This window comes from Sabethes cyaneus, chromosome 3 (assembly GCF_943734655.1).
Source record: "Sabethes cyaneus chromosome 3, idSabCyanKW18_F2, whole genome shotgun sequence".
In the NCBI taxonomy this organism is placed as follows: domain Eukaryota; kingdom Metazoa; phylum Arthropoda; class Insecta; order Diptera; family Culicidae; genus Sabethes; species Sabethes cyaneus.
In genome coordinates this window covers 49578255-49606077 of record NC_071355.1, presented here as the reverse complement: position 1 = coordinate 49606077, position 27823 = coordinate 49578255, and the positions used below count along the sequence as shown (strand labels likewise).

At 40.7% G+C, this 27823-nt stretch overlaps 4 protein-coding genes across 4 annotated transcripts; 2 read left to right on the top strand and 2 right to left on the bottom strand.

The window, feature by feature from the left end:
- Window positions 1-787: 787 nt before the first annotated feature.
- On the top strand, window positions 788-13379 carry LOC128741339 (cytosolic carboxypeptidase 6). The gene is made up of 6 exons (XM_053837099.1): window positions 788-848; window positions 968-1033; window positions 11432-11925; window positions 11984-12352; window positions 12413-12728; window positions 12790-13379. Exons 1-6 carry the CDS (start codon window positions 788-790, stop codon window positions 13377-13379), a joined length of 1896 nt encoding a protein of 631 aa, XP_053693074.1.
- Window positions 13380-13416: 37 nt separating this feature from the next.
- On the bottom strand, window positions 13417-14445 carry LOC128739567 (NADH-cytochrome b5 reductase-like). Its single transcript, XM_053835060.1, has one exon. It carries the CDS (start codon window positions 14443-14445, stop codon window positions 13417-13419), a length of 1029 nt encoding a protein of 342 aa, XP_053691035.1.
- A 2119-nt stretch (window positions 14446-16564) lies between these two features.
- On the bottom strand, window positions 16565-17637 carry LOC128743023 (RNA transcription, translation and transport factor protein). The gene is made up of 3 exons (XM_053839530.1): window positions 17479-17637; window positions 17088-17420; window positions 16565-17030 (listed from the first exon to the last, which is right to left on the bottom strand). Exons 1-3 carry the CDS (start codon window positions 17537-17539, stop codon window positions 16672-16674), a joined length of 753 nt encoding a protein of 250 aa, XP_053695505.1. The 5' UTR covers window positions 17540-17637; the 3' UTR covers window positions 16565-16671.
- A 4346-nt stretch (window positions 17638-21983) lies between these two features.
- On the top strand, window positions 21984-27791 carry LOC128739565 (uncharacterized). The gene is made up of 2 exons (XM_053835059.1): window positions 21984-22539; window positions 27532-27791. Exons 1-2 carry the CDS (start codon window positions 21984-21986, stop codon window positions 27789-27791), a joined length of 816 nt encoding a protein of 271 aa, XP_053691034.1.
- Window positions 27792-27823: the final 32 nt, after the last annotated feature.

Below are 27823 nucleotides of genomic sequence, written 5' to 3'. Positions count from 1 at the left end.
CCAACCTCTCTATGATTTATACTCTGTGCTACATTTAGATTTCCAAATTCAAAAGTTGATGAGTATTCAGTGAAATCATAAATAATCACACATGCAACGGAACCCGGTATCTACTTAGACTTAGATCTATGCCACATGCCACCTATGACAAGCCTGTTCTTACAACCAGAAATGCCTCGCTAGTAACCATCCCTATTTTCAATGCACTTCCATTCAATTTCTCAACGGTCGTTCTTCAAACCTATGGCATATGTGATCCTTGGAAGAAAAAAAAGGCACGGAACAGGGTGCAGCTGTGGGAATTTCGCACTCCTGTAACTACTTATTGAATTTCTACCTCCTTCCGACAAGCAATATACCTACTATGCCGTACGATGTAACATACTGACTATAAACACTATGTACCGGAAGCGTAGTTTCTCTTCAACGATAATCCAAGGCGAAATGGCTTTCACATGATCTGGAACGTTGTCCGTCAGATCTACATACAGCCACAGCCAATTGAATTCACCCTCCTTGACAGCTACCTCCTTTCTACGTGAAACACATTAGACATACATATGCCTGGAGTCGGTTAGTGGTTTGCGTTTCAAGGGTCTCGGGGTTGAACAAGATACTAACTGCGGTTACTTGCCGTTAGACTGTGGTCGGGATTAAACCATTCGCTTAAAAAAGTAGATGTTATTTTTGCCGAACAGATTTGCGGATTCGAGTGGTTTTATCGTCTAAGACTAATTGGTTGAAATTAGTTGTGGTATTAGAACGTGTCTTAGGAAGTGTTCTCAAAATGTTTTCCGAACCATGTGATCCATTGAAGCACACTAGCATGTATCAGAGGGCGGAAGAAGGTTGTTTAAGTCGTGACATCAAATAGAAATTTTTCATTGATTTGGATACCTAAATGTACTCTTGCTACGGGAGTTTTTCAATAGTAACTGGTTTCGATGAAAATCTACGTCCTTTTCAGATAGCGAGGACAGTGACGGTGAAGGAGGACTTGGAAATGTAAGCCGGGTTATCATTCGACCTCCAGGTAAGTTTGCAAATCTACTACGTATTTAAAGCCCAAATTTGTCGCTGTGGTTAAAACATTGGTCGTGCTAAAGTTTTAACAATTGAGTAGTTATTGAGATCTAGTGAAAAACTACCATGTTTAGTATACTATTCCCACACGGTTTACGTGAAAAAATATACAATGAATTGATCAATTTTTAAAAAGAACGTGAATGTTGTGCTAGGAACGCATACGTTAAATTCAATCATGAGAAAAAGCTGGAATCTTAAAGAATTTTAAAGTTAACAAAGTAATAAAAAGAGATTAATTTTTCCAGTTTCTCAATGTTATGCACTATGTTATGTTTGCTTAAAGAAACCATATACAGAACTGACATTGTGTCGTGCTAAATATGAATGTTTTGAAGCCTGTACATATTTTACCATAAATCTCGCGAATTTTGGCTGGAAGAGGCTGTTGCAATCAATATGATCGTAGCAACTGGCCCGCCAATTGTCCTGTACTCTAACAGCTGGCTGCGAAGTCTGTCGTATAAAAACAGAAGGTCAAGTTTCGATAACAGAATGTAGCACCTAGGCTTTGCTTTTTTTTTTTGCTTTACCATAAATATAATTGAAAAATCCAATCTTTGCTCATGAAATTTCAACGTGAGGTAACAATATCATGATCTACTAAAAAATTTTCTCGATAAGAAACCACACAAAAAAGGTTTGGAGATCTTGCTAAATTATACTACAGAAAAAAATATAAAAAGCATACCAGCTATTAGTCTCGTAAGACTAAAAATGTTCACTTTGCCTTTATTCTCTATAGGAACAACTAATCAAAACTAGTTTGTACTAACGTTTCGGCTCTCAGAGATCGAGAGATCAGCCAACTGAAAAATAATTGAGCCGGTGCTATAGATCGACTGCCGGAAGAACAAAAATTATAAGGAACCACTAGCAACGGTGCTTTATTGGATAATTTCCGAGATTTGGGAAGATAAAAACCTATCAGAAGAGTGGGTGGAAGGTGTGGTTTGTCACATTTACGGAAAGGGCGATCGGCTCGATTGCTGTATATATTGCGGTATTACGCGTAGATCAACGCCGCTTACAACGGCTGTTGCAGATCTTACTACGTCCGTCTAGGCGGGGATTTATGGGGGCCATTGCTTGCATATAACGGGTGGCAACTAAAATTTTGGAATTTATTTCTCAAGCTGTCAAAGAAAGACAACGATAGCTGAAGAAGTCTGATTTACTCAAATTAAAGGTACATTGGTCATTGTTAAAAAAATTAGTGAACATTTGAAAACGGTTCGTAATCGGCTGTTCGGCGAAGCTTCCGTTGGATGTCGGAACAGGAGCGTTGTACGGCCGTCATGTCAACCTGCCGGATGCTTCTGTTGATTCTACCCAGGCGTATGAAACTGAAGGGTAAAGAGGCGGCTAACATCTTTTTACGCTTCCTACACGTCCGACACAAAATGGAAAAAAGCAAAAAAGTAACTTTGTTCGAGCTCTTACCAATACACATTCATCCGAGGCTGAAGTTAGAGCGGGCTACTCACAAATACATTTTGTCCGAGGCAAAGTTTGTTGTGGGCTAGATGAGATGTTGGCTACACGAAAAATGTATGGGAATGACATTTGTGACAGTGGGGTGATTCTCCCAATCAACTGTTTGCAATTCGTGGCTCTACAGCTATTTTTGTACACCAAGGAATTCAAAATCCCGAAGTAATCTTCGATTGGGTGACACTGAGGCAGAACAAACCATTAAAGGCCTTAACCATGGCTTTGAAATACCTCTGTCTGGAATAGCAATGTACAGCATCACTTTCTTTTCAAACTTAGGTTTAAACTTGAATTTTATGTTCGGAGATCCAGTAGAACTATCCATGGTATCGATCATTTCCAGGAATATTCGTCTTCGAAAGGGGAAGTAACTTTTGTCGTCCAAAACAACCCAAAAAGCAAAGCCATAGGTATAAAAGTGCTGTTGAGAACTTCTTTATCGACGGACTTCGCAGCTGGTTAGAGTATATGACAATTACGAGGCTAGTACAACGATCAACGATACTCTATAGCAGCACCTCTCAGTCGAGATTCAAACATACGACGGCTGGCCAGACAGAATCGTACCCCGAAGCTGGCTGGATGGGCCATGCCAAAACAACGCATTTTTCGGGATTTCAGCGAAATCTGTCCCTCAGTGTATTCCGGGGCTCTTGTCTTCTTTCAGCACTTTATTTCGACTCTTTTTAAGGGGGCATAGTACTTTTTCAACTTAAAAAAATCGAAATTTTTTTTATTGATTATTTCGTAAGATTAACATTTTGACCATTTGTGTTTCAAGTCATTTCAATGAATTCCAAAAATTGACAAAGTTACAACTATTTGTACCGCGCATGTCTGGAGCGATTACACGGCGAATAAAAAGTTCAACGTCGTTTTTCTCGAAACCAGGTTTTGAAAGTCGGTACCATAAATATCTCAAGAACGGCTCAAGCAATTCTCATGATTATTTTTTTGTTTTAAAGCCAACAAAATTATCTAGTGTTTGACCCATCCTTTTTTTTTTTTGATATTACTAGTTTTGTATTTTTTAGAAATGTTTAAAGTCAATTTTTTCGACTAAAAACCTTACTTTTATGTTTTAATATCCGCCATTTTGTTATGCGTTCGAATTTTAAAAAAGGATGGGTCAAACACGAGATAATTTAATATACTTTCATTTCTTTTTGGAATTTTTCAATTCGGATAAGACCCCCAGCGCCAATCCATGGTACCGCAAATCATGTTTTTTTCGAACGATCATGTTCAAGGAGCCGTAGGGGAGAGGGGAAGAGGTACACATATGCAAACAAAATTGTAAATATTAGTATAAAGTGCAATGTTTGGAATGCAAAAAACCCGAGTCGATTCGCTTTTCGCGTTATCGAGAATAAAATATTTGAAATTAGGCAAAAAATATGGTGTAAAAAGTACTATGCCCCCTTAATATATTGCCGATGTACAGGTGGGAACCGTTGAACTTTTTTGCGGCATCCCGTTGCCTCACGGAATCCTTGTTGTTGAAGACACGAGAAAGAGAACGAAGTCCTTCTGCGTCCATAATTTTGGCTGGTCTTCCTCTACCTTGTGTAATAATAAACGATTTAACATTTATAAACTTGAACATGTAAAAGCATATACCTCTAAAAATATTATCTTGATGCATTGCCTAATAGGGACCAATAATCATATGTGTGAGTTAGTTAGCTTCTGGATGCGTCACTCGCCGGTTGTATAAAAGCTTAGCAGAGTAATAAACGTCCTCTCATGTGATAAATGGCTATTTTATTACATGGTGTCAGAAGAAAATTCGCTCGGCAGTAAGAAGTGTGTTGTTCGTGATGACGCGATCCACAGTGGAGTGGAAAATTTAGGAAAATCAAATATAAGTGACGGAAAAAAAAAAATTAAAATCAAAAATGGCGTCGGCATTCGATCTTCGTCTCCCGCAGTCGCTTGACTGTGCAAACCTTGCTAAGGAGTGGCCGCGTTGGAAGCAGTCATTTGCCATCTATTTACGCGCAAGTGGAAAAATGAACGAGAGTGAATCAAATAAGATAGCAATGTTCCTATGGCTTATCGGAACACGCGGTGTAGAAATTTATAATTCGCTCTATCCTAACAATAGCAACATGGAAAGCTTATTCGGGCAAGATGATGTGCGTGAAAACCGAGACAGAAATCAAATTGGTGATGGTGCTGGTGAGGTGTTCGAAGATGCTTCCGAAGAAACTGCCGATCGTGCGACTACACTCACACTTGCACAGGTTATCGCTGCTTTCGATCAATACTGCTTGCCACGAAAGAATATTGCTATGGAAGGATACAAATTCAACACTATCACGCAAAAGGAGAGGCAAACGTTTGCCGAATTTGAGACGGAGCTAAGAACGCAAGTACAATATTGTGAATTTAAGTGTGCTGTTTGCCAATCGCCCTACAGTGAAAGAATGTTGCGCGACCGTGTTATTATTGGCATTCAGGACAAAAAGCTTCAGTTAAAACTGCTCGATGGTAGTGATGATCCGCTGTCGAAAGTGATTGAAACATGCAAAATATTTGAGGCTGCGGCAGAGAATAAACAACTGTTGGACAAAAAGGTGAATTTGATGGAGGTGAATTCAATCGCCACGAGACAGGAGGCAGAAAAGCAACAGAAGGAGGTGAATACTGTTCGGAACCAATGTTATAGCTGTGGACGACCGTTCAACCAAAATCATCGCCGCGTTTGTCCTGCTAAGAGTGCAGAGTGCTACTCGTGCGGTGAGACGGGCCACTTCAGTAATTGTTGCCGGAAGAAAAATCAAAAGGAGATCCGTGGTACACGAATGGCTCAGCAACCGCTGAAGCATGATAAAAAACCAGAGAAATCAGTCTTTTCAATTAACTGGAGTGACGCAGGTAACTTTTCTTTTGTAGGACAGGTAGGCAATGCATATAATACATGTGAAAATAAATATTTTAGAATAAGCTCGAATACAATCAATGGTCCTCGCAACGTGGATAGGTCGCACTCGTGGAAAAAGATGTATAACGTAAAAGGTGTTCCCGTTACTTTTAAAATCGACACAGGGTCTGACGTCAATTGCATTCCGATTAACATTGTCAATAAATTAAAAATTCCTAATAATAGCTTCCGAAACGCTCATGTGTATGATTACAGCTCGAATAAAATTAAAATACATGGTCAAATTGAAATTTTATGCGTGGATCCAGCCGATGATAAAAATCATGTCGCCTCGTTTCTGGTAGTAGATGACAACTTTGAATCTTTATTAGGGTTGGAGTCCAGTGTCGAGTTCGGTTTAATCAAGCGTCTCAATGCAGTGGAAAAGCTGGTTCAATTTTCAAAAAATAAAGACGAGTTCATTAACAGCTATCGCGATATTTTCGAAGGACTGGGTAAATTTCCAGGCATGTTTTCAATTACGCTAAAGGAAGGTAGCACTCCATGTTTGCATTATAAAAAACGTATTCCTCATGCTTTACATGAACGTTTAAAATTGGAGTTAGAACAAATGGTTCAACAAGGTGTGATATGTCCTGTTAATTACCCAACAGACTGGGTCAGCAACATGCAAATCGTTGAAAAATCCAATGGCAAGCTGCGAATATGTTTAGACCCCAAGCCATTAAACAACTGCATCAAGAGGGAACACTTCTTAATTCCTACTCAAGAGGATTTATTTAGTCGCCTTTCAGGAAAAGAAGTATTTTCTGTTCTTGACTTGAGCTGCGGGTTCTGGCAAATGGAGCTAGATCGAGAAAGCTCAGACCTGACAACGTTCATGACTCCCTTTGGAAGATATCGCTGGAATCGCGTGCCGTTTGGTTTGAGTAATGCGCCAGAAATGTTTCAGCGAAGGATGGTGCAAATTTTTGGCGATATCCCGGGTGTTGAGATATACTTCGATGATTTGGCGATTGCGGGGGAGAACGAATTTGAACACGATCAAACTCTTCTACGTGTTATAGATAGAGCTCGTTAGAATAATGTTAAATTTAATCCAGAAAAATTACAGTTCCGTGTGCGTCAAGTTAAGTTTATGGGTAGCATAGTCGGTAACGGTAAAGTTAGTCCACTTGATAAAGATGTTCACGCCATTCTGAAGATGCCTAAACCAAAATCTGCAGCAGAAGTTTCGAGGCTCTTGGGGCTTTTCAAATACCTCGCAAAATATATTCCCAATTTATCAAAACGTTCCACGCATCTTCGCCAATTAACGCATCATGACTCCAAATGGGAATGGACTGATACCCATGATAGGGAGTTAGACGATTTGCTATCATCCATTGCTTCAAAACCAGTTTTGGCTGTTTTTGATCCGAATGAAGCGTGCACAATTCAGACAGATAGTTCGAAAGACGGACTAGGCTGTGTTCTGTTACAGGATCATGGGCCGGTAGCCTATGCCTCACGAACATTAACACGGCGTGAGCAACGTTGGGCGCAAATTGAAAAGGAACTGTTGGCTGTAGTGTTTGCCTGTGAAAGATTTCACTATTTTCTATATGGCCGGGACTTCATGGTACAATCCGATCACAGGCCGCTTGAAACACTTGTAAAACGGGATATTGATTTAGTTACTGCACGACTTCAACGAATGTTTTTAATACTGTTGAAGTATCCAGGATTGAACATTGTTTACACTCCGGGAAAAAACATGTTAGTAGCAGATTGATTGTCCAGAGCCCCTTTGCCCGAAACTGGTGAAAGAAATAGTGAACTTGAGGCAGTTATTCATTCTTTGACAAAAGACGCTTGTATGTCAAAGCATAACTATGAATATTATAAACAAACCCTGAACTCAGATGAACTATATATGCGCATAGTGAAATATGTACAAAATGGCTGGCCTTCCTATCATCAACTAGATGATACTAGTCAGAGTTTTCACAAATATCGCGACGAACTTCATTTTGAAAACGGACTTCTATTTAAAAATCATCGTTTGGTTGTTCCCACTGGATTACAGGTGGTTATTAGCAGGTGGCTACACGCTCCGCATTTGGGAATCGAAAAAACTTTAGCGAGAGCTAGAAGCCATTTCTTTTGGCCTGGCATGACTAACGACCTTAAAAACCTAGTAATGAGTTGTCAAATATGTGAAAAATTCAAAAGGAACAATCAGAAGGAACCGCTAATGCACGATGAACTACCTGAGTATCCGTTCCAAAAACTATCTACCGATATATATATGAATATGCTGGTCACGATTGGCTCGTATTGATTGATGCGTATTCTGGTTTTGTCTGTTCTGATCGTCTTGTTGATAAAACGATGTCTAGTATTTGTAAACTGTTTGACACATACTTCAACAGCTATGGTTATCCTACTCAAATACGTTGTGATAACGTGCCATTCAATAGTTTAGAATGCGAAAGATATGCGAATAAAAACAATATAAAATTTGAATTCTCCAGTCCGCGTTATTCACAGAGTAACGGATTAGCAGAAAAGGGAGTGGCGATAGCTAAAAATATTTTGAAGAGATGCTACGAAACAGGGGAAGTTGAACAATTTCAATATCGTTTGCTGGAATATAATACTACGTCTGTTGCAAGCATGGGACTCCCTCCGAGTAAATTGTTTTTTGGTAGACAAATCAAAACACGGCTTCCAGTGAGTAAAGAGCTTCTGTTTATAGAATCTTCGAAAAAAGACACTATTTATGAAAGAATTAAGAAGAAGCGTGATTCACAGAAACAGTATTATGACCGAACGGCGAAAGGACTTCCGCTGCTGAATATTGGAGATAGGATCATCTTTAAAAAAAATTCAAAAGAATGGTATTATGGTGAGATTGTGCGCAATGTTAATAATCGATCGTATATTATCCAAGATAACTTCGGGAATTACTTCCGACGAAATCGACGGTTTATCGTTCAGTCTAAAAACAGTGATGTGAGCAGTAGCGACTTGTTAGAGGAGGAATGTGATATACCAAGGCCGTTGCCATTACCGCCAGATCAACCAACATGTGCCACAACTATACCCATACAGGGAAATCATCGTAATTCGTCCTTCGATCGTTCGCTTCCAGCTCCAACAGATTCACACGAGCGCAACACTTGTACTCAAGAGCTTCCAGTAGTTAATAAGCAATCTTGTACAGATGACCAGTCTACCCTTATTCAATCTTTGCCATCTGAAGTGTCGTCAGACAATCCACCTAATGTTGTGACTAGAAGTGGTCGGACAGTCCTTCCACCAAAACGATTCGGCCAATGGACTACATAAGAGCTTATATAATTTTCTCAACAAATTAAAAAAAAGAAAGCGTGTAATAATAAACGATTTAACATTTATAAACTTGAACATGTAAAAGCATATACCTCTAAAAATATTATCTTGATGCATTGCCTAATAGGGACCAATAATCATATGTGTGAGTTAGTTAGCTTCTGGATGCGTCACTCGCCGGTTGTATAAAAGCTTAGCAGAGTAATAAACGTCCTCTCATGTGATAAATGGCTATTTTATTACACCTTGCTTGCGAGTAGTTGTTGGGGATCTTAGGATATGGTAAATAGTCGAAGCAGCAACATTTTCGCTTTTAAAATGTTGTACCGTATACTTTTTGCTGAGATCTTGGCGCAATTTGTAAAAGCGTACAACACGCTCGCGAAATGCTTCTTGTTTGGACGCCATTTTGAGCAAAACTTGACAAGCAGAAGCAAAACAAAAAATACTGTCTAACACATACATACTCTCATTTGGCTCTGAGCCTGTTTGTTGCTGTGCATAGACGCCTCGAAACAATTCCAAAATTTTAGTTGCCACCCGTTACATGCCAATTTCGGAGATTTCAAAGCGGGTACCCCAACAAACATTTTTGTTGAATAACAGCTTATTAAGCGCTTGTTACTCGGTAATTGACTATACAATGGTCGAACAAGCTACTATTCAACAAAAATGTTTGTTGAAACGATACAGTTGAGCGTAAAGCGCTATGGTAAATCAATGCATGAGGACGATAATTTGGGTAAACTGACGCGGCTGATCCTTCGAATCACGCAGCGGACTGCTGATTGGTGATTGGGTTAAAGATCAACGCGTCGAAAACATATATATAATAAGAAGAGGCTCTAGAATAAACGTTTGTCTCCTACGGACAGTGATTATTAACTATTGACGAATTCATATATTTGAAATAATAATTCGAATAAGGAGATTCAACGACACATTCAAGATGGAAGACTGGCCTACGTTTCTCTACGAAAGACGTTTCATTCAAGAAGCATACGTCAGACTTCGGAACGGGCATTCCGGGATTTACCCAGCTCGATATCGATCATTAGTAAAAATATTATTTAACACCTAACTAAAACACAATTGATCTAAATAATAAATCAATCTAGTTTGTTTTTTTTATTTTTTCTGATTTTTGTTATTTGTTTACTGTTTACTGTTGATTTTTTATAAAGACTTTTTCTAATTTGGCGTTCGCCTCTGATACTTGCTTACTTATTTATCTGTTTATTTATTAGGTCGGCATCAACAGAAAAAAGTCCCAATGATGGATGAGTAACTCAAACTAATAACAATCACAGGGAAAAAAATACAAGTAGAAACACTAACAATTTTCTTAGTCAATTCCGATTAACAACTCGCTATATACAGATCAAAGAGCTGTTTCGTCCATAGTTGGTGCGTTGAAAAGGTATCCTCAACATCTAATTATTACGCAGTGCCCTGAGACGTGCGTTATAGATCAATCACTTCAAGAATAGCAGGACAATCATTCTTCCCTGCAACTTATCGACAGCAAACAGAGCTCTTGCGATGCTCCTTCGTGTCTGTAGTGTCTCTACATTAATTTCGGCATACACTTTCATAACTCGGCAACTGGAACGCAGTAGGAAGGTTTAGATAGGTAGCCGTATGGCTTACGCTACCGAGTCTCGTGATGGGGCTGTCATCTTACAGTGTCGGGACACCACTGTGTCTCCTTCCCGGTTGGTATAAGATCTATGTTTCCACCGGAGTAGGGTTGGTTACCCGATCTCCGCTAAGGTTGCTCATATTCCGACTGCTACCACGTGAAGGTAGGGATGGGAGTTTGCTGGATAAAAGGCTAAGGACCACTATGAGGTCTGTTTTACGCATTATCCAATCATTTACTAACCAAACCAGGGATGGTTCGATCACTTTGACTCAATTTTGATTCATTTGACAGTAGCGTCCTAACCGAGCAAAACTTGACAAACTGATGTATGGGACATTTGTACATAATAACTAGATCTACAATTTTTCTGAATAAAGAGTTGCTGTATCTTTTGTAGTTACAGTGCTACAATGCTAGTACCTCATAAGTAACTAAATGAACGTTCATTTAGTTACTAAAGAGGTACTAGCATTGTAGCGCCGTAACTACAAAAGTTACAGCAACACTTTATTCAGCAAAATTGTAAATAATAACGAGTTCTATACAAATGTCTCATACATAACTTTGTCAAATTTTGCTCGGCTGAGACGGTAGTGTCAAATGAATCAAAATTGAGTCTAAGTGATCGAACCATCCCTGAACCAAACAAAATGACAAAACTAAAAACTTTTAAATAATTTTCAGACATGTTGAACTACTGACACTCGACAAGTAATCCAAAATTACCACATTACCCAGCAATTTCAAAAAGAGTTGTTCTAATCACGACTTAAATATAGGTATATTTTATAGGTATATAAAGAGTGCGCAGAAGAAAAAAACAATAAACGCATATAGCGTTTGTCTTGTTACAGACACCTATACTTATTCATAAATTCACACCTGTACCTATCCATAAAACTAATATCAAGTCTGAACTTTCAGTACCATATTTTCGGCTATACCTATATGATAAAGGGTATCAAAATGTTCGTATTCATTCACAGGTCACAGTGGCAAAGCGAAACGTGGTCACCTGTGCTTCGATGCCGCCTTTGAAACTGGTAATCTGGGCCGAGTAGATTTGGTAGGTGAATTTGAGTACGATTTGTTTCTGAGGCCCGACACCTGCAACCCGAGGTACCGCTTCTGGTTCAACTTCACCGTGGATAACGTCAAACAGGACCAACGGGTAATTTTCAACATCGTAAACATGAACAAGAGCCGTAACCTGTTCAAAGACGGAATGACCCCACTGGTAAAATCGTCCAGCCGACCGAAATGGCAACGGCTTCCGCGGTGTGAAGTTTTCTACTACAAGTCAGCGGTCCACCAGAACCACTACGTGCTGAGCTTCGCCTTCGGATTCGACAAAGAAGATGAGGTGTACCAGTTTGCAATGACCTTTCCGTATTCCTATTCGAAGCTGCAGGCCTACCTTAATGCGTTGGAGTCCAAATTTCCCGAATCCTTCGAACGGACCACGCTCGGAATGACTATTGTGAGATTTTCAATTCGCAATCGATAAGGTATTTCTAAATTTTTCTAATAACTTACAGCAAAATCGCAAACTAGAACTTATCACATTCGACGAAGTGAAGAAACCGGAAAAAGTAGACCAGAAAAACCTGATCCACATGGTTGTAATACTAGCAAGGATACACCCGGGTGAATCACCTGCTTCTTACGTCGTACAAGGTCTCATCGAGTATCTGGCGGCAGCAAATCAACCCATATCGAAGGCCTTACGCGAAAATGTAGTCTTCAAAATCATCCCAATGCTCAATCCGGACGGAGTATTCCTAGGAAATAACCGATGCAACGTTATCGGGCACGATCTAAACCGAACGTGGAACAAACTGTCTCAGTACACACATCCGACTCTCGCAGCCGCTATGAAGATGTTGAAGGAGTACGATAATTCAAGCGTAAGTAAAATAATTTTGTGAATATTCAGAATTTCGATTACATCGAACTTATTTTTGCAGTGCTATCAGGTAGACTTCGTTATTGATATCCACGCTCATTCAACGCTAACGGGCACATTCATATACGGCAGTACGTACGATAATGTCTACCGATATGAAAGGCATCTGGTGTTTCCTAAATTATTTGCCTCTAAATGCGAAGACTTTTGCCAGGAGCATATGATGTTCAACGCAGATGACCGAAAATCTGGTACAGCGAGAAGGTTTTTCGTGGATGCGCTTAGCGATAACGTCAACACCTACACGCTAGAAGTTTCAATGTGCGGCTACTACTTGAACGGCACCAACATTCTAACGCAATACACCGAAGATGGATGTGAATTTCTTTGAAGGCTTACAACTAAATAATAAAAACTAAAATACATTTCTGTTTCTAGATATGCGAATCGGTCGAAACTTAGCACGAACGTTCCTGGAGTACTACCGCTTCACGAACATCCTTCCAATACCGCCGGTAGATGAGCTGCGGACTCGCAAGGGACGGCCACGAACTCACCGGCCCAGGACAAGATCCAGGACGCGCAGTGAGATGCGAACGCGTCCCAAAACCGTACGCACGTACGCTCCCATAAGTTACACAGACCTCTCGATCTGCTACGATAGTTCAAGCTCACCGGAAGGATCTCCAATTCGGTACATGTACTCTACCTATGGGGGTTTCCGCATGCGTACCCTCGGACCACCGGATCAGTATTCGCTGTCCAGCATCCAGGGGGCTCGCTTTAGCAATCTGGATTTTAGCAGCGACTATCGATTCAGGATTCCGCCCAAACCAAAACCGCCGGTCGAGCATAAAATGCCGCCGATTGAGATATTGAACGTTCCGCCAAAACCCTGCCTTACCATAATAGACTTCAATCAGCTAACTCGCGGTGGCCTCGAAGAGGCAACCTCCGGGCGATCGTTTGAGAGGGAAAAAGAGAAAACTCGGCGTCACACGCTCAAAACCAGCTCGAGAAAAGCATAAACTAGGATTTCAATTTTATCCAATTTTCTATTTATTATCAAAATTTATAGCAATTATAGCTTACATTTATCTTTGATATACAGCATTCAATAAACGCCACAAACACGTCGGTTCCGCAGATTAGGACCTGGACCGAACTCGAAGCGTATTTTTGCAATAAATTTTCTATGTCGATAGTTTCCAATCTGTGATTGAAAATTCGTTCATTGTATTTTTTCCTAGATGACAGGCACGAACAAGATCTGCGGTCACCGCATTTACACGGTTCACGAGAGAGATATATTGTTGATTCAAAGTTCCAGAACCCCGTCATAGTATATAAATCACTTCTCAATGTAATCCCACTAATATCGGAAAAACAGGAACACAAGCACAACTTTGTATAATCTTCTTCATCTTGCAGAATGTTTTTCATTATGGAATAAACTGGTGCTATACCGACTCCCTGTACAAAGCCCACCAGATGGCTACACATGTTGCGCGTCCAGTAAAACCCGGTATAAACCCCTTTCCATTCTGCAACGTCACCTATGTTCAAAGTTACCAGATATTCTGACATTTCTCCATCAACTTCCAGCTTTATCAACACATCAAAAGTCCGCTCGGTTTGATTCACCGAGATTGGCGTGTATGGTCGACTGAAATATAAATCACGTTCAGTTTTGTCATGTTTCTCAACCAGAGGCCTCGCGCGACGGTCAGCACGTGATCGATGCGCGCCAGTTTGTAACGCCTCATTGCACCATTTTGAAAACACACTGTTCAAAGGTCGGGATGCTTCACGCCAACTTCGCTCGGCACGCAGCATCAGATGACTGCCAGGTGGAATTAAAAGTTTCGCATCTTCCGCAGCATCATTAGTGATCAGATGAAATCGAAACAGATACGTATTGGTTGTTATCGGTTCGATTCGGGTGCACCTAAATTGATGGTATCGTCCACCAGATAGCACATTTGGTCCATCGAAATTATCCAATGCAGTTTGCTTTTTGCTCCTTTGATCGAGAACACAGTTTGTACAGCCCGAACCACAGCACTCGGATGTAACACTTTCAATATCGTCCATACTATGCTTACGCTTATCATACTAGACAAGAATTCGTACAATAACAATGCTCTAATATATTTTTTTATAATTTTGTTTATTTACAATCGTGTTGTTTTGACGCACACGTCTTATAGACGTTACTCTTTACACATAACAGATAACCCGTTAAAAATACATCTTATTTATACAATAGACATTTTCTCCGTTGTAAGCATAATTTTATCTCAATAGGTTTCTTAAATCTCCATCAATCCCAAGTATCACTATAGATTCGGATAGATCATTAAATAGATAGATCATTTTTGTAGAGATTTATGCTGTTCGTCAAAAATTACGGAATCTTCTTTAAGCAATAACACTGTGTGACGTTACGAGTTTATCGTCACTTTCTTATAAACTGTGGAAATATTCGCCTCGATTCTACATTCCGATCGGGCCCGTTCCGTTCGGAAACATTCCGATCAACGTGTGCAACGTTATAGCATACGTTGTATTCTGATCGAACCGAAGTTTCTGATCGGATTCGGGTCCGATCGGTATGTAGAATAGAGGCGATTACACAATCGGATGATTGACTTGAATGAATTAAAACTAGTAGTAAGTAAATAGTAAGCAGACTTTTTTATTATTTGTTTATGTTTAGGAACAATTTGCATGGAATGGAATTATATGTATGTATGTTCTACCATAACTCCAGAATGCTTTGTCCGTTCTCTACCAAACTTGGCACACATGTTTCTTAATATAAGGTAATCACCACTGAGGGGTTGGCAAAACGGCGAATTCCCAACAACGGAAGGAGGTCCAAATAAGTAGATGCGTTTATCTTGCATTTAGACCAATGCAGTTGCGCAAGTGGCTTAGAGACAAAAAGGCATGGAGGTCCATCAAGGCGGGAAATATGAAAAAAAAAAAGCTTTGTTTTTCTACCACAAGTGGGGTTTTAAGAGAGCAAACGGATGTATAATTGGCTACGTGACAGTAGCGGAAGCAGACTGGGAGGAAGCTAACAGAGGATAACCATTAACAAGGGGGAGGTTCAAAAACGTAAAAAGACTAGTCTCGCTTAATAGAAATTACCGAAAAGATAAAATTACAAGTAGCTGGCGGACAACACTTTTGGGAATGTAAGTGCTGCAATCGCTGGAATTGAGCTTGCTGACGTTTGCCGCACGCACACATCGACGTGCGATTTGTTGTTGCTGTTGTTAGATTTTACCGACCCCACGGCACATCGCCATTTTTCTATGACTCAAATGTAAACGTCAAAAGCACTGGGCGGGAAATCACTTCATAGAAATTTCATGGAGCGGCCATTGTTGTTTGGGGCCCAGCACCGAGGGGCCCATCAGTATGGGGGTACTGTCAAATCGTATGTGAGAGTGTATTGGTGACACCGGGCTGGATTTTACATTGATTTTACACGTTTGTTTTTGTTTTCCCCCAGTTATACCCCGGTAAAAAAATATACGTTTGAGTGAAAAACGATAAGTTTTTGTAACACTTAGCAAGCTCTATACAATGCATACTCTGAAAACAACACTGAAAATGCTCGTTTATTGAATGCAGTGTAGCATGAAATAGTGTAACGAGTGTAACAAAAATGAAAATGTCATTTCGATTGAAAACTGTCGATATATTCGCTTATCGATAACTTCAGCATTACCGCACTCCGATTTCTTATCAGATTATTGTTTACCTTCGTGTGACCCTTATTTCTGGAATATATTTGCCAATAACTGAAATTTAGTTGTACAACTATTAAGTAAGACAAACCGGTTTATAAGTGGCTTTCATTCGTAAATAACAGTAAGCTCTAGCACAATAGAACGATTCAAGTTAACTTCCGTCGCATCGCCAGTATATATGACTGAATCAGTAATGTCAGGCCGGCACAAGGATTGTCTTCCTTGTCGGATTGTTAGTGGGACCGGCGTAACGGGAATGGGCATCTACCTATGGATTCAAGCGAATAAACGACCACAGATCATTAACAGATTTGCGATGTACGGCATCGCTAGTGGTGAGTAACCTTTATCGAGATCTCAACCCCCAACGAAAACCTAACATTCTCTTCTTTTCCTAAGTCGCTGGTGCAATCGGAATCACACGGATACTCAACATATATCCATTCGTCAAACCAAAAGATGCAGAGAAAGATTAGTGTTAATTTTTATTACTGACTTCACGATTAAATTAGCGAAAAATGGTACGCGACCCATACTCTTATTGATCTGAAATGCCTTACTTCATCCCTACCTTGCCCAGCGTAGTATCCGTCCGTGGATCGGCAGTGATATTCTGCACCGATACGATCGTCTCGTTGATTGCCGTCTGTAGCTTGCGGACACTTTGAATCTGCAGCAACCGCAGGATACGGGCCGCCTTTTCCAGATCCGGATCCTTTTCGTAACCCATACCGATTCCTTCGTCAATGGGAAACGGTTTCCCCGTGATAATCGGTTCTTTCAGAACTTCCTTATTAAGCATAGTGGATATAACCCGGCCGGAGGCTCTTAAAGATACCAGGTGATCGGGATGGTAAGCAATTCCTAGTTTTTCCGCTAATTTTCGGGAACCTTCCTCAAAATCCGCACTAGTAACTAAAAAGTAAAAATTTAGCGTCAATCTCAACCACAGGGTAGCATTTCGGAACATACAGTCTATATTATCGAACGGATTAGTTGATTTAATCTCCGGTGCAGCTGTTGCCTTCTTTTCTTCATCTAGCTTGCGTGCAGCGGTCAACGATCGATAGCGATCGGCATTATCGGAATACTCCAACTTTATAGCATACAGAAACAGCCACGTTAGCTCTTCAGCTTTGGATTTGAAGTCCGTAGGAAACTTCAAATCCAGCTTATACTTTGCATAAGCCGAATCCCATTCAGCTGCCGAGTTAGTCTTTCTTAGGCTAGCCCGATCCTCAATTGTGTAATGACGAATTTTTTGATCTTCCAACCAGAGGATAATGTTACGGAAATCCTTCGGATCTAAGGCGAAAAGTAAAATACAGTATCTATTAAAACATATGCAAATCATCTATCTTACCGTCTATATTGATGCCACCTTCGGCAGGATATTCTAATGCAGCCAAATACCGTTCGAACATGATTAAATTCAATCAAATCCTTGCAAATTTAATAACTACCGGTGTTTTTTTATTGTCACGCGAAGTTTCTTCTAAATGCCTGCGAGGCGAGATTGTTTTCAAGACTCAAGAGTCGAGTTTCTTTTCTATTTTCACGCCCAGTGATGCCAAACATTTGAAAGATGTATAGCAGTCTTTACCGGCCATACCGAAACGAAAGTGACAAAATATAACTTCTCCTTCGGCAATTTGGTGAAATCTGTGGACGTTTCGAATAAATCTGCACCAACATGACCAAAATTTTAATAAAAACTGTATAAAATTTAAAACAAAATCCGCGAGTCTACCAAATATACACATGACACTCAAAGTTCAAAAGTCTACAAATACAAACTAAATAATGATATGCAAATCTTGCAACTCTGAATGCTCTAAGCTTCAGATTCAATCAGTCACTGTAGTAACACAGGAAAAATGTAACGGTAGTCATACTGAGTAACGCTCATTTTCGTCACGCTGGCTTTCCCAATAAAAACTTCCCTTCTTTTTCTTTAACATGAAAATTGAAATAAGCGATATCCGAGAAATTCTCTAGATTCCCGTCCATATTTTCTGGAAAAATAACAGATCTCGCATGCCTATAACATTTTATTTAACTCTGAACTCTAAAAAGTGTCCAAATATACGCGTAATTCAAGCTTTTTTGGCATTCTTTGCTTTTATAGAGGCGAGGAGGAGTTTTTCAATTTCAGCTTAATTAAATAAGCTAGTATTTTCTGTCCTTTAAAAACGTTTTGTATCAATTTAATCCTAATTATCTTCGGGGAGTGTTGTCTTTTTATAAGCGTCTCTCAGCGAATTTAATTAAATTTCCAAGACGTTCCGTTCTTATTTTTTTCAGTTGGACGTGCACGTGCACGTTCACTGACATAAATCCCAAGGGCATGGTGTGTTGCTATCTCTTTCTCATATAGGAGTGAAGAGAGCAATTTTCAAATGGTCCTCGGTAAAGGCGAATTCCCAAATTTTTTGGTTCCTGTCAAAATTAATAGTTTGGTACCTATGCGTATGAATTTGACAGCCACTTCACCACGTAGGTAAATCCATCGGTTGCGGAGTCTGCCCTTACACCCAGACCACTGCAGCCTACCACATTGTACCAAGTTCCACATTCTGGCACGTTGGGCCCTCTATTCCTGGTGCCAGTGTGGCTTTTGAAGAGAACGGATTTCACTGCGCAATCGCCCGGCATCCTTACGATGTGGCCGGCCCATCGTAGTCTCCCAAGTTTCGCCAAATCTACCATGGGAATCCAAGTCCATTTCCAAGTAGTGGTTTACAACTCGTGGTTCATACGCCTACGCCACTCTCCGCTATTCATTTGCATTCCGTCAAAAATTGTCCCCAACACCTTTCGTTCAAATAGGGCAAGTTCACGTATATCTTCATTGCATTTTTGTTTTTATGACTAATTTTGGTCACAAAAACCAGCATGGGCTTGATGTAAAACCCAAATTATTACTTAGGCGTCCGCTTTGTGCGGTGGCGTAGTTATGCTCCTTGATCGAAGCGTCTTGAGGAGGAAAAAGTAGGCTCGACTTCCAGCTTGAATGCGTCGTTGAATCGTTGAATCTATTGTCAGCGGTGACCAGAGATCCCAAATATACGAATTCATCAACCACTTCCAGTTCATCACCATCAATAGTCACCGTCCGTGGGAGGAGAAAATTGTTTTCTCTGGAGCCTCTTCCTGCCATATATTTGGATTTCGACGCTTTGATTTGTAATTCTATCCTCTTAGCCTCCGTTTTTAGTCTGGCGTAGATTGCCTCCGCCGTCAAAAGGTTTCTAGTAATGATGTCGAGGTCGTCTGCAAAGGCTAGAAGTTGGCTACTCTTGCTGAAGATTGTTCCTCTCGTTTCGAAGCACGCTCACCGGATCATACCTTCAATAGCGATATTTAATAACATACAGAACAGTCAATCCCCTTGCCGCAACCCTCTGCGCAATTCGAAAGCACTCGAGTGTCACTGAAACGCGCATGTAGCACATCACTTGCTCCAGGGTAGCATAGATCAGCAGCATCAGTTTGTCCGGAAAACCGTACTCGTGCATTATCTGCCATAACTGTTTTCGTTCAACTGTATAATATGCTGCTCTGAAATCCACAAAATTATGATGCGAGAGCACGCGTTGTACTCCCGACAGTTCTGGGAGGATTTTTCGGAGAGTAAAAATTTGATCCGTAGCAGCACGGGTTCCCCTAAAGCCCGCCTGATACTGCCCAACGAATTCTCTTGCAATTAAGGACAGATGACAGCGACAATGAAAGCGTCTTGCTAGGGCAAGTTATAAGAGTGGTACTTGCTTGAAGTGCGAATGAAGCCTCCTGTTCAAGGGCAAATTATAACTTGTTCCACTACCTGGGTTCTAGGAACGAGATTGGTAATGCAAAAGCAGTAAGGAACACATACACATATACACACACCCTCACTTTGTGCTGAACTCTGCTTTACCGACCATGAAGCTTATAGCAGGGGATTTTTATAAGAATGATACTTGCTCGAGGTGCGAATGAAGCCTCTTGTCCAAGGACAAATTATAACTAGTCTCCGCACTGCCTGGCTCTAGCGCTAGATTGGTTGAAAAGTAGAAGGAAAAAGGGGGTGAAAAATACCGACACTTTGAGCACGAATAATAAGCAGTTCGCTCACTCTATAGCGATACTGCAAAAATAACGATGTGCGGAACAACACCTGGATGATATTCACAATAGATCGAAATGCTGGTCGTATCGTAGTGATAAATCCATACAAAAAAAAAGAGTCGATATCACGGTCGATATTTGGTCCCGAAAAGATGGCATTATTTAACTTCAGCTTTCAAAAAAATTCCTCTTTCCGTTTGTTTCGGACGCGATTTTAAGATTAGTGCGAGATCAATTTTTCGGTCATTTTCAAATTTTTTAAAATCATTCTCTTTTTGGGGATTTACACATTTTCTACGTTTTGAAATGTAATTCTGTATTATTTTTTGTTTTGTCCTTTTCTGTCGTCACGAAGCACACACAACTTTAAGTTTAATAGTTTGGTTTCTTTTTCGTGTTTCAATGTTTTGAAGAAGTTTTTAAGGATTTTGAAGTTAATTGGTCATCATTCACATATTTAGACCTTTTCAACTATTTCAGATTTACTATACAATTATTTATGTGTTTGACGTTTTTTAATTAACCAGATTAATGAAAATTCTGTTACAGATTTTCATTCCAAATAGCATAAAGACATGAAATTTTGAGATATCCATTCCTTGTTAATTCTTTATGGGACATTTAATAGTCCATGTGAGAAAAAGGCAAACTTGTGAACTTGTGTGACCATATGATAAAATAACTTATACATCCTTTAACTAAATGTAAATAAACACCTTGTTTAGTATCTTGAACAACCTGCACTTGTTGATATCTAAAACAAACTCTAAATGCTGATGATTGATATCTAAAACAATCTAATATCTAAACAATCTGCATGTGACTAGCATTTCACTGATTGCGTTTGAAATTTCCTGACATTCTCTGAGTCAAAACATTCCCTGACTTTCCAAACTTTTTTTAGGTCATCGACACCCTGAATAAATTTTCAGACAAGTTGCCCTAGTTGTAACATCAATTAAACCGATTCTTTGGCACATGCAAAAATAAGACAATAAATTTTGACAAAGTAAACAGATCTTTTACTACGTTAGATAACAAGCATCAAAAAGAGGAAATTTGAATATTCAACGCTGCATACCATAAAACTTCGTTGCGAATATCAAATTGAGTTAAATATTTGGCGACCTCAGTGCCATAGTCTGACAAATTTCTTATACCTTTCGAATATGTGACAAACAATTCTACATTTCATATCAAACCGCGAGCGCTCCACACATCAAACCAAACACTTCAACAATTGCGGATGGAGAATATGGGGGGCTCATCCTTATAGCATCACGCGTGCCATTACATTAGGGTGGTACAAGCAGTATGTGATATCAGCGAACAGTGAACGTCGTTCGGTTTAATCATAATAATTCAAATGATAAATCAGTGTAAAATAAGTGACAAATGTAACTTCATTTAGCAACCAAAAGATCATAGAGCTCAATGCTGCAAACAACCAAATTTTCTAGCATGCACATTTTTAATGAATTTTAAATTTCTTCCCAACCTAACGGAAACCAAGGTGGAAATTATTTTACGATTCCCGCATTTAATGCTTCCACAAGTGACACCTTCTAGCAACGAACTGATATCATAATTTCGTTGGGAAAAAGTTCAAGTGTCTATAAAACCATTCCGTTATCACTGCCAAACCACTCAGTGTCGGTTTGACGTCGTCCCCGGCCAGTGTACGGCTTATCCGCGGGCAAATACCTACAGAGTTGATTCCAATTTCACTAGTCTAACAGTTTTGCTGAAAGCCAAAACATGTGTCATTCGCTGCCGAAAGCATGGCTCGCAGTCCTGTGCCAATTGACAGTTATTGCTTGCTTAGTGAATGGGCACGGAATGGTGCTGGATCCAATAGCACGTGGTTCGCGGTGGCGTTGCAATTCGAAAGCACCGGCAAACTACGATGACAACGGATTGTACTGTGGCGGTTACTTCGTTCAGTGGGAACAAAACGGTGGCAAGTGTGGTCTATGCGGAGACGATTATGCCAGCGCGCGACCGCGAATGCACGAACTGGGAGGTCCTTTCGGGCAGGGTGACATCGTTCGGAACTATACCAGGGGTGCAGTGATTGAGGTGAAGGTGACTATCACCGCCAATCATCGCGGGCATTTTGTGTTCAATTTATGCGATTTGAGCAATAATCAATTGGAGAGTGAAGAGTGCTACGCACAGTACCCATTACTAGATGCAACAGGAAGGCGAGAATGGACGCTTGATTCGACGTTACCGGGAACCTATGTGGTTAGCTTGAAACTGCCCGATAATCTAGTCTGCGAGCATTGTGTTCTACAGTGGACTTATATCGCCGGTGAGTAATCCGTTCGGTCATAAAGAGCTTATTGACGGGACTGTTCTAAGCTCAAGTGAATCATGTATGTACTTAAATATTTTTTGACAATGTTGCAAAAATTAAATATAAATTGCGATGGTAACAAGATAAGGAAAATGCAAGGCGTTGACGTCAAATAGTGATGCATCATTCACTACATTCTGAAGTTGGGAAACTTATATTGGAATAGAAACTATGTTTGAATAATGGTGAAACCGTTCGAAATGAGGTCATAAGTGACAAAGTTATTAAAATGTGAAAAGGATTGCTCTAGTTAGTCAACAATTACGTACCTACTTACTTACTTACTTACTTACTTACTTACTTAGATGGCTTGCCGTCCCAAGACAAAGCCTGTTGAACAAAGTTTCTTCAATTTACTCGGTTGTGAGTTACTGCCAATTCCTCGGACACCGGAGTACTCTGCGCCAGATCTCGCTCCATCTGGTCTGAGCATCTTACTCGCTGCGCTCCTGATCGTTTTGTTCTACCGGGCACCATATTTGCAGAGTAGTTGTCTGGCATTCTTGCAACATGCCTGCCCATCGTATCCGTCCAACTTTAGCCAGTTTTCCGCCGTGGCTAGTGAGCCAAGGGAGATAAATTACAAATTCGTCGAGTACCTCAAACTCATTGTCGTCGATCAATATACTACTGCCCAATCGGCGTCGATCGGCCTCGATTCCGCTGGCCAGCAAATACTTTATTTCAGACGTATTTACCTTCAACCCAACCTTTTCTGCTTCGCGCTTTAGTCTGGTATACTGTTCAGCCACCACCACAGAGTTTCTACCGATTATATCATCATCGGCAAAGCAGACGAATTGACTAGATTTGTTGAAGATCGTACCCCGTATGTTGATATCCACTCGATTCATAACACACTGTAGCGCTATGTTGAACAGCAGGCATGAGAGACCATAACCTAGATGAAGTGTGATTCAAATCAATTTAACAATCCACCCAAAATCCGAAAACAGAACTGTGCACTATTCATCGTAGATTTAATCAGTTTGATGAGCTTCCTGGGGAAACTGTTCTCGTCCATGATTTTCCATAGCTCTTTCCGGTCGATGGTATCATATGCGCCTTTGAAATCAACGAACAAATGGTGCGTGGGAACCCTGTATTTACGCCCTTTTGGACGATCTGCCGCAGTGTAAATATTTGATCCATTTTAAACCGACTTTCGACGAAGCCGGCTTGATAAGTTCCCACAAATCTGCCCGTAATTGGTGACAGTTGGTAGAAAATGATTTCGGACAGCACTTTATAGGCGGCCTGGAAAACGGTGATCGCTCAATAGTTTTCACAGTCCAAATTATCGCCCTTTTTATAGATCGGGCTGATAACCTCATCTTTACACTCTTCCGGTAGCTGTTCCGTATCCCAAATTCTAATAATTAGCCGGTGCATACAAACGGTCAGCTTTTCTGGTACCATTTTTAATAAGCTCTGCTCCGATGCCATCTTTCCCAGATGACTTGTTGTTCTTTAGCTGCATGATGACCTCCTTAACTTCGCCTATCATTAGGGCTGGAACCTCTTCCTCGTTTGTTGCACCGTCGAAATCGCTTTCCCGCCGGCATGGTTCTTCGCTTGGTGCCATTCAGGTGTTCGTCAAAGAGCTGCTTCAACTAATCGGTCAGCTCACGATCGTTCGTCAGAATACTGCTATTTTTATCCCAACACATTTCTGCTTGCGGCACAAAGCCTTTGCGGGATGCTCTGGTAGAACCTTCGCGTTTCCTGATAACAATGCAGCCGCTCTAATTCTGTATATTCCTTTTCTTCCAAGTAGCGCTATTTCTCTAGAAAATTCTGGTTTCGCTGCATCTTCTTCTGTTTGTGTCTTTCCACGTTCTGACATGTGGCACTGTGCATCTTGCCCGCCCGTGCAGCATTCTCCTCATCCATTACCCTCCTACTATCATTGTCAAACCAATCGATCCGCTGATTCCATGCCACCTTCCCGATGGAGCTCTCCGTTACACTGCTGATGGCTGTTTTGATGGTGTTCCAATAGTCCTCGAGAGGGGCTTCGTACAGTTCGTCCTCTTCCAGCAACTCGGCTTCGAGTGAATGCGCGTAGTTTGCAGTGACGTTTGGCTGCTTCAGTCGCGCGAGATCTAACTGAGGCTGGCATGGCGTCGGTACCGAATGTTGTTCACAACGGAGAATTTTGGGCGTATCTTAACCATCAAAAGGTAGTGATCCGAGTCAACGTTAGCGCTTTGATAGGATCTGACGTCGATAATGTCTGAGAAGTGCCGACTGTCGATCAAAACGTGGTCGATCTGTGATTCTGTCTGATTTGGTGACCTCCAGGTGTACTTATGGTGGATTCTGTGCTGGAAAAAGGTACTACGTACGGCCATATTCTTGGAGGCGGCAAAGTCGATAAGTCTTAGGCCCATTTCATTGGTCCGCTGGTGTGCACTGAACCTTCTAATCAAGCCGGTGATTCCTTCTCCTAGCCGAGCTGGGCATTGAACGATCTTGATATCATGTTTTGGGAAGCGGTCGTATTCACTCTCCAACTGTGCGTAGCAGACAGCAGGGTCAATCGACGCCAGACTACAAACAGAGGCTACAAGGATTGAATTACAAGTCAATGCGTCGAAAACCCAATACCAATATGGTAGGAAGAGGCTCCAGAGAAAACAATGTTCGCCTCCCACGGACAGTGACTATCAACGGTTATAAACTGGAAGTGGTTGACAAGTCCATATATTTGGGATGTCTGGTCACCGCTGACCATAATACGAATAAGGAGATGCAACGACGCATACTAGCTAAAAGTCGAGTCTACTTTTCCCTCATCAAGAAGCTTCGATCAAGGAGCATACACCGCAGCACATAGCTGAGGTCGAGATTCACTCTGCCTGATCTCTGACTGTGTGCTGGAGGGTGGGCTGAAACAAAAGGAGAGCCGAAAAGTTATGGCCAGTAGGATGGCTGTACAATCGCTCATACAATCTAAAAATATATAACGTCGAGTATGAGGGTTGCTCAAAAGTTGCTGAGTCTCAATAAGATCCCAGCCAATTTGATCCCAGATCTAATTTGATGAATGTTCCTTATAGCATCTTTTCTCAGCTTTCCGATGGTGGTCTTGAAATTAAAATCGGTTGGGAGGGTCATGGCAAAAACGGCGATTTTTTGAGAAAATCCAACATGGCCGCCAATTTTTTTTCACTTCGTTTATAAGCCCTATCTCTCCTCTTTACAAAACCGTGTCGTTTGTAGTTTGTTTCATAGCAAATTTCGGTAATATCACAAAAATTATATGAAAATTGTAAACCTTGCTACCTTGCTACTAACTAGTTTATTCAGATAATGCCATTGCACACCTAATTTTATGAATGTTTCTTGTAGCATTTTTTCTCAGCTTTCCAAAGGTGGTCTTAAAATAAAAATCGGTTGGGGGGCTCATGGTTAAAACGGCGATTTTTTGATAAAATGCAATATGGCGACCAAATCCAAGATGGCCGCCAAAAAATTTTTGCTCCATTTGAAAGCCATGTTCTTTACAAAACCGGGCCATTTGTTAGTTGTTTCATGACAAATTTATGAAATATCACATGATATAGATCTCAAGGTTTGCTCAAAATTCAACTTTTTTTGATACTCTAGACCCCTTGGTGAACGAGGGGTCAACTATTTCGAGGTATGTATTAAAGGTGTAATTCTCATTTTTTAATATTTTCAACCAATTAAGTGCAAAAGTTCCAATATTTGAAGACCTTGTGGCCCCGTTTCGGCTAGAATTACTCATACATGTTAGTAGTACTGATTTCCCGAAAATGGCCGTAACTTGGTTGTTTCTTGACGGATTTCCATCCTCTTTTTACCAATCGATTTGAAAAAGTCTAGTTTTGGGACAAAATGACGAACGAATATCATTAAATTTCCATGACAGAAAAAGATACAAGCGAGGGAAAAAATCAGTTTTTGAGATACCTGGGGACAACCTGGAGTATCTCCGGTGTCCACTGGCAACTGCGAATCTTAAAATATTTTAGATAAACTGGAAAAATTTCCCCGTCGAATGTAAGTGGTTTCATCTAAAAATGTCCTATTTGGTGGAAGTTACAGCCGTTTGAATTTCATCAAAAATTATCAACTCTTAGGCTGAAACAGTCGACAACTAGTCCACAGCGCACTATACAACGTAGTTGCACCAGTCATCTCTGCAATTCAATTCAGCACGGCTTCATAAGGAGCCGGTCAACAAGCACTAATCTACGTGTGCTACGTTTCTCCTTTATCAAGATAAGTCGAAGCAAAACGACAAGTGGACTCAATGTACATCTACTTTGCAAAAACTTTCGACACTGTAACTGTACCACACATTCTGTTTATCGCCAAGTTGAAGCACATGGGTCTTCCGGGTTGGATTACAGAATGGCTCAATTCATATCTGACGGACCGCACGGCATACGTCGGAGTGAATTCCGCTCGCTCTCGAGCGTTTCATATCCTTTCCGGCGCACCACAAGGAAGCGTACTCGGATTATTGTTCTTCAATATTTTTGTAAACGACCAGGGCGAATCTATGTCATCTCCTGTACTTTCGTACACCGATGATTTGAAATTTTTTCAAGCAATACTGTCGGTTTTGGACGCTATCATGAGGATTCAAACAATCTACTAATTTGATGTGATAACAACGGCAAGCACAACAACTCCAAAAAAATGTTCAACACCTTCACTCGGAGCAATAATGCTCTACACTACACCATCAATACTCATTGGGGTTAGACATTGTAGATTACGTTTACTCAATCTGCTACTTACCTACTTACTTAGGTGGCTTGCCGTCCTAAGACAAAGCCTGTTGAACAAAGTTTCTCCATTTTTTACAATTTTAGTCGTTTATATCCCTTTAAGCCTAATAGGATTTCATATGGCACAGCTGAAAAGAACTTAAATTTTGACCTGCATCTTTAACGTTTTGATTCTTTTTAGGCAATAGTTGGGGTTACTGCGCCGATGGCAGCGGACGACTGGGCTGTGGACCGCAGGAAAACTTCAGAACCTGCTCGGATATCGGTATCTACGATTCATCGGACCGTAGACTCAACCAATCCTACAGTTACTGTTCAGCCAGTCCGCGGTCATTGAATTGGATTTTCGACAATATACCCCAGGAACACGATGAGCTAGCAGCACCTGAAGACGCTCCGGCAGCAGTGGAACCCCCAGTGAATAACGAAATTACGAACTGACAGCGCAATTGATAGTCACGGAAGAGAATAGT